Raw genomic sequence first — 8,043 nt, forward strand, 5'->3', positions numbered from 1 at the left:
ATTATTAAACATTATTAGGGTATAGAATATAATTTTTATATTATGTATATTATTGCGAAGTTAGCATAATATCACAATATTTTGTGTATATTACAGAATATTATGTTATTTACATGATAAATATCTAAATTAATATTAAGATTAAGAAAACATCACCTCACATGTATTGTCACCATCGTATAAACGTTCAACATACCAAATTTTATGTTGACAATATTTAATTTTGCTCCATTATTTTTGAAAACCATAGAGTTAATTGACCTATGATAAAATTTAAAGGTAATTATGTTATTATCTATAGGGAATCGATATCGTATACTATATTTGGTATGTGGTTTTGTTAAAACGACAATTAAATATTGATCCATTTAATTTAGTTTAATATAATAATATATAATTTATGTTTTTGGGATGGGTTGAAATTTTTTTCTGACTGTTACAGTTTTAAAACGACTAAACAATCAGTATTCAGTCAATATGGTTAGTCGTAATTCGTGTACATAGATTAAGAGGATCATTAAGATTTAACGTAGCCAATAACAGTGACCACGAAAAAACATAATATAATAAATTATGATTCAATGTTTTCCGTTTGAGTGAAAAAAATTTTTTTAAGAATAAAATATTTTCATACGGAATATAATTGAATTAAATGAATGTTGTAAAAAAAATTCATATTAATTTAAGCCAGCAAAACGCAACACGATCGACTATGGTGGTAAAATATCCTTTAACATCCTGTTGCACACCTGCTATACTACTGTAATAAACTGTTATAGTAAATTATGTATATGTGTTCAAGTAACCATTAAACACATCCTCATCGATTGCCGAACATATCTCAATACCCCAACAAGCTTCAACCTGCCCGAATCATCACTTTCAGAAATATTAAACAACAATCCTCAATCCATTACCAACATCATACAATTCATCACAGCCGCCAATCTTCTAACCAAAATTTAGTATAATTTAGATATAGATACAATTCATGTAATTTTTTTCTTTTTATATATATTTCTCACTTTAAACCCAATGGACTATGTTGCCGAGGGTATCATTAATAAGAAAAAAAAAAATTATTTATATGATAATTATATGATATCAGTACCTATACTCATGTACGACTATAGACGGCTTAGTAACCACAAGTACCTAGGTCATAGATGGGTTTTCCTATATTATTGCTGTAATCCCTGCAGTGACGAATGGTATCTTAATATATTATGTTATGCTATTGTTTCACACACGCAGTGTTATCGTCACGAGGGGGTCATAAGACATAATTGCCGAACGAGCATACAGTCACTGTCTTTACACGCGGCAGCTGATATCTCGATGAATTCATTACGTTATTGTAATATTACAAGTATGTGCCCGTCCAACGGGACATTGTGCTCATAACATTGCTGCAGTGTTCCATAATGGTTATAGGTAGTTATGCTTAAGTGTAATGCACGGAAATTCGTTAACATCCATTAAACATGCACCGCGTTGTAAGATTATAAGAAAAAAAAATGATGATATAATCATCGTGAATCGGTACGAATTTATAATATTATTTTACTCTGAAACACTATAGTATGATAAAACTACTGCAGCAGCAAGTAATTGATAACATATTTATAATATCAAATTCAAATCGTATCAAACTGACTTTGGTGTTAGATAAAATCAATTTTAAGGACTAAAATTTGATGCAATTTATCAATATACTGATTAAATGTGTGATGAATTATTTATCTAAATTATATGTTCTAAACTGACGACTGATTACTCACCGGGGTTCATATAGTTCATTTTCGCGGTAAACTATTTCTAGGCGATCGCTTATCTATTACAGAATAAATATCGTTTAAATTATCATGTATGTTGTACAGAATTTTATATATTAGTACTTATTTGGTGTAAATTTTTCTTCTGTAACAAATTACATAAATACATAAAAATACTGTAGGTAAATAATATTTATTTCACAATCTTAGTTCCTGCTTGGGCTTATTTTATGGATAAAAATAAAATAAAATATACGTATTACAATATTTATTAAAACTATTAATAAATTAAATATTTTCATATTATCCAAACAGTTAATATTGAGTGGGTTAGGTGAACTTTTAACTTAGCTTTCCAAGCGACCTCGCACCTATTTGGTCTTCTTCAATTGGACGACTTTCGATTAAAATCGATGTGGTTATGGCTCGGTTAACTGATTTACCGACACTGCAGTTTATCGTGATATAATTTTATGGTATAGTATATACTAATATATAGTTTCAAATTATTATTACAAGGTAAGTACAACTGCAGCGTATAATTACTACTGTAAATGCAGTATATTATTACGTATTACCTACATGAATATTTTTATAATATTATTATTATGTTTAATATTATGAGTATCTGCAACAGTTGCTTGACAATATTATTATTAACTCAGTAAATTTTTTAATTACATTTCTTAGTGACAAATTAAATGAGATTGTATCCAACCTTAATTATTACATTTTTTGATTTCACATTTACTCTCTTAGGCTGTATAACGTCGTCTAGGCATATACCATTTTGGTGATCCTCGAAAATATTCTAAATTCCTAAAGTGTACCTTCGAAAATATCGATTTTTGATCCTTAGGCGTAATTCTTAGGCAGTGTACATTATAAGAATATCTAGATTAATTTGTACAAAATATGTTCATGTTTTGTGTTTATAAGAAGGTGTAAAATAATAACTTTATGGCAGGTTTGGTGGACAATCAAAAATCTAAGGACTAGGTGTGTAATTTTATTTTATTATGTTTGATACCATTTAATTTAAGTTTCAAAAACGTACATAGTAAAATTCCAATAAAAACGGATGGTATCGTTTGTGATTGTTGGTTTTGAAAAAAAGAAATAATATTATAATTAAAACAGCAGTGTGCGCGTATAACTAAGTAGATACTACAATACAATATTGAGTGCACAACGCATGGTATCCAAATAGTAGTTATAACAATATTAGTATATATATCCGAAGCATAATATTCTTTTTTACTTCACCTAAACAATAAACGTTGAAAATACAGGCATTCATCGATATATAATATTTTAAGAAGAGTGAGTATTTATACAATACGCGTATTTTTATTATCGCGCATTAAACTATAATAATAATATTTTGCATAGATGTTGTACATTTTATGAAGATTTGTTTCTTTTCTTAAACAATATATAGGTATATACTAATACGCACCTATCTCATTATAATATTTTCATACGCGGCCGTATTGTAGATACTCTCGTATACGACCATTTTATATTAGCTGTCTAATTTAAGGAAAATCAATGATAATAGTAATAATTGTTGTGTTCTCGGATATTGTTCTCGTATATACCTATTGTCTGCATTTCGCCCCGAGCTTTTATTTGTAGGTTGTCTACGGTAAACAGTTGGTGTTATCAATGCAGGTCGGTGTTGACGAAATTCATATTTTAGTCGAGTAAAATAAAATAAAATTGAAACGCTTATTTATATTTTTAAATCACGGCAGCTGCTGATGGTGGTCCATGTATACCTGCGAGCAATTTATAACGACGTGTGTCATAGATAATATATATTATTATTGTTTAATAAAGACGTTTTTGGAATGCGTAATTTTGTGTGGACAAAATAATTACTGAGGTATTTCAACCCAAGTGATTTCCATCTTAAAAAAAAAAAAAAATGAAAATGAAAATGAGAAAAAACAATTTTATGAATAAAAGAGACATAAATGACTTCAAACGTGAGAAATTTATTGGAATAATAAACGATTTTATGCACATATCCACTGTTAAATCAAGCTGTCATTATGACCGTGACACGTCAAAACGCTGATCTTAGAATCGGCGTTTCTCTTTTGCGGAATATAAAACTATAAGTCAAAATACTTTTGTTGAGACTGCAGTCTTTAGATTTTTAAGTCAAAATATATTGTTGTACGATGATCAGCGTAGATTTCAGGTTTTAGAATAGTTTCACATAAAATATATTATGTAGGTATTAATAAAGTAATACCATGATTATTATATGTGAGTTATAAACGGTAATACATCATAAAAATTGACATCATTTTTGTGTTAACTGAACTAATTACAATAATTTTTCTAAACTAGTACAATTTATAGTACTATGTTATTAATTATTTCAAAGTTTATTTGACTCTGAGAATAGTATGCAGATTTAAAACTTAAAACATTACATTAATGTATTTACCTCATAAAAATGGTTATAATTACCAAGGAATGATTCCATTCATTAAATTATTTATTTTTAAACTAGTTTATTTTATATTTATTATTTATTACCTACCTATCATGAACATAATATGTAAATAATAAATGTAATATCTATAAATAAATACAATTATTACAGTTAATTTTACGACTTATATAAGTGATTATTACTATTGTTATTATTTTTTTTTAATCTAGAATTTATACTATATAAGCAATTATAAAACAATATTAATATAAATAATCTATGTAATTCACACTAGACTCCCGACAAAAATACAACATACCTGAGCACCTTTATAACGCTGTGGGACCAGACGAAGAATCCATCCACAATATATTATTATTCATGAAAAATATTAAATTGTACAATCTAGTTTAAAATATTTAAGTTATTTAAGTACCATGATATGTTAAGGAGTTAATGGTCACTCTATCGAGACTTCCTTCTTGTAAATGATAATAAAAAAATATATATATGTATTATGTAATTATTATTTATCTATTCACTGGTAAAGGTATTTATTTTATTTTGATTCTCATCAATAAATAATTAGATAACAGTCAAATATAAATTGAATTTATATAGTACAACTCCTATAACTCTAACCCATAAAAAAAAAAAAAATTATAAACTAATATAATTATAAAAATATTCTATTGCATTCAAATATTATTTGTGTACATTTTACTGCAATAATAAAATAATGCATGTTTGTAAAAGCGATACATGTAAAATCACAAATTTAAAAAGCAAGAGATACAGTCAATGTAAAAAAAAAAATATATTAAATTGAAATAAACAGTAGAAATAACTTAAACATAAAATATCTCATTAAAGGTTATTATAATATTTTTCACTATACGGAGATTAGTGAACCCATCCCTAAATCACATAATGCTGCGGTTGTCTGAAAGAAAATTACTTCAAAAAACATCTAATTGGAAAACTTTTCTTAAAATAAGGTTTTTATAAATAATTTTTAACGAGTGAACTTCTAAAGGCCTATTCATAATCATATTATAATGTTCACGTCACATTACAAATCATCTTATGTTGCTATTTATTATATTAATTATTATATCACCAGAATGATGTGATGTTGCTTACTCTGTAGTGTTATAGAAGTTGTACTTAAAATTAATGTTCAACTGGATCCCTTTAATGGATGATATAATGTATTTAAATATAAATATATCACAAGGAATCACTGCGTTTGGCAAACGACTCCAGTTGGTTTCTGTAGAGGAAACCCAGAGATGTGATCAACAGTGACGTCAGACTTAGCGAAATGGCTTTTCCCGTCAGGATCGCCAAAACTGGGAGGAACAAAATCAGCTTCACTCCAGCACCGAGCATTAAAGTCTGCATGTCCCATGGCTTTTTCTTTGATTTTTTGCTTTCTAAAATGATAATGAACAATGTTATTATAGTGTGGCATAATTGATGAACGATCAAAAATGTAATAATTCATGATTTTGTACGATATTATACTATTTCATAATAATTATTCACCACTGCCATGACACCAAATGTATAGAAATCAACGTGATTATTAATAGGTAAATTATAGTCAGGCGATACCAAAGATTAAACATTTTGATTTCGATTATCGATGATGAATAAACATTTTATTTCAATGGGAAAATTATAAGCAAACTAACATAAATTTTGAAAAAAAAAAAAATTATAATTTGTTTTTTAACTCATATGTTTCCAATTTTTTTTTTTGTATATATATTATATAAAGCACTACCTATATAGTTTAAATTTGATGTAATATGTTCGTTATTCATATGGCGGAACATATTTAATAACTATTATCATAAATTATCAAAATTAATATGAAAAAACATACAATTTTAGTCTAAGGTGTTAAAAAATAAAATAAAATTGTAAAGTATCAATTCTTTTTTACAGACTCATACAGAGTTGTGAGCTGTTCGAATACCTCCGATTTCGTTTTCGTCACCGAACAGCGCACGTATTGCTGAAATCCAAATCGGCGAAAAGACGTCGTGACATTCAATCCGCGAAGTCTTCCCACCTTTGTTCAACTGATTTGTCAAACACTCCAAAACTCTTGAAATCCTTTTGACCGCTGAATCAGAACTCTTCACGGCCGTCAAATCGTTTACCAGCACCAATCGATCTGAGTCTGTCGTCTGTGGATGGTCATTTGGCGTAGAAGGGCTTGACGACTCGGTTATCCGGGTGAACGACAACACCGACAAAAGACAAAATATATTATGTCGGAATCGCATGTTGTCAGTTATCAATCGGATTACCTGAACTGACCGATCGTCTTTGGTTGTGAGCGCTTTTTATATTTCCATGCCCCTATACACACTCGCATATTATATTATGCACGAAGTCCAATCTCAGAGACGTACTATTACGACAAGTATTGACCGTAAACGTTTCGACCAATTGATAGTTATCCTTTTTAATAATTTTCTGCACGTCAATAATATTATTACCATCATGTTTGTCACTCAGTTGCACAAAACGATCGTTCTACATACTAGATGACATACATATTGAACACGAATTATACTTAAAACTCGAGTAATGATCGAATTCGAGCGTATATAACTATAGTAACTATTGCATTGTTTCACTATCTAAATAGTTTAAATCAAATGAACATGTCACCATAAACAAATTATAATATTATTATGCTAATAGATAGGTAGGTATAGAGAATACAATATTCAGACCAAAGTTTTGTACCATATTAAAATATTTCTCTTGTTAAAAAAAAAAAAAAAAAAAATATCAATTATATTAACAAATGATTTCCGTTAACCGTTGTGTTAGGGCCACTACAATATATTATATTTTATGAAGATTATTCTTTATGTATAATAAAGTATTAATTGTTTTACGCCAAAGAATATACGTTGTTTTAACATTGGTTTAACGATGGTGTTAATGCTTGAAACCTAATCAATGGTGAGGACATAAAACGATATTTGTTATTATTTAAAAACAAATTAATAGGTACTATTAAATATTCCAATGTTAAACGTGTGTGAAATATAATATTATAAACGATGACTGTCGTAAATAAATAATATTCGGTCGATAAGTGCAGAAAAATCGAACGACAGAGGCGTTGATCTACAAAAACCCGGAAAATTCCTGGAATACGCTATATGATGTACGGTATGCCTGATAATATTATTTATGTACAACACCGGGGCCCATTCATGTTTTTTCGCATATTTATTGTTATAGCCTCATGCTGTAGCGCTATACTATCAAAGCCCAGAGGTATTTAAACAACGGCAATCAGGATCATCTCGACACACTTTTGTAACAATGCTTAAACACTTTTCAGAATAACGAATAATAACGGCCTGTTTATTGACTTTGCATGCCATTGTTGCTCACGCCAAAATCTCGGCCCATTATACAAATTCCAGACGTCTTAGACAATGTGTACGTGCGTGGATTGTCTTCAACGACGATCCATGGGTTGGAGAGTTTTTTTGGGAAAAAAATAACGCTTTCAGTTTTCATTTTAAACTAGGCATGTGCAATTATGTCTAGGTACACTGCGGACAATTTCTACGGTTTTCGTATATACCGAACCAATTATAATGTCTCTGCTTTATCATTATTATTTTTAATTAACTCGAGTTTATTACAGACCCGATGGAGACTTTTAAATTTTCCTATACTAATATTTCAAACTGAAATCTTGCTCAAAACCAATACCTACTTAATATCAGCAGATGAAAATCGTTTCAGAGTTATTAAATGTTAAAATAATTTTGTAGA

The 8,043-nt window shown here is 28.6% G+C and overlaps 1 protein-coding gene across 1 annotated transcript; it reads right to left on the reverse strand.

The window, feature by feature from the left end:
• Positions 1-4,897: 4,897 nt before the first annotated feature.
• LOC107168146 (uncharacterized) lies at positions 4,898-6,533 on the reverse strand. The gene is made up of 2 exons (XM_015517460.2): positions 6,209-6,533; positions 4,898-5,660 (listed from the first exon to the last, which is right to left on the reverse strand). Exons 1-2 carry the CDS (start codon positions 6,519-6,521, stop codon positions 5,455-5,457), a joined length of 519 nt encoding a protein of 172 aa, XP_015372946.1. The 5' UTR covers positions 6,522-6,533; the 3' UTR covers positions 4,898-5,454.
• Positions 6,534-8,043: the final 1,510 nt, after the last annotated feature.

Source organism: Diuraphis noxia, unplaced genomic scaffold (genome assembly GCF_037042655.1).
Source record: "Diuraphis noxia isolate RWA-SAM2 unplaced genomic scaffold, SU_Dnox_SAM2 contig0005, whole genome shotgun sequence".
NCBI lineage: Eukaryota > Metazoa > Arthropoda > Insecta > Hemiptera > Aphididae > Diuraphis > Diuraphis noxia.

What these genes read in the sequence shown, in the direction of transcription:
- LOC107168146 (XM_015517460.2), bottom strand. Translation starts at nt 6,521, where the DNA reads ATGCGATTCCGACATAATATATTTTGTCTTTTGTCGGTGTTGTCGTTC. An exon ending in TGACGAAAACGAAATCGGAG is followed by an intron (nt 5,661 to 6,208) that starts GTATTCGAACAG and finishes TTATCATTTTAG; the next exon opens with AAAGCAAAAAATCAAAGAAA.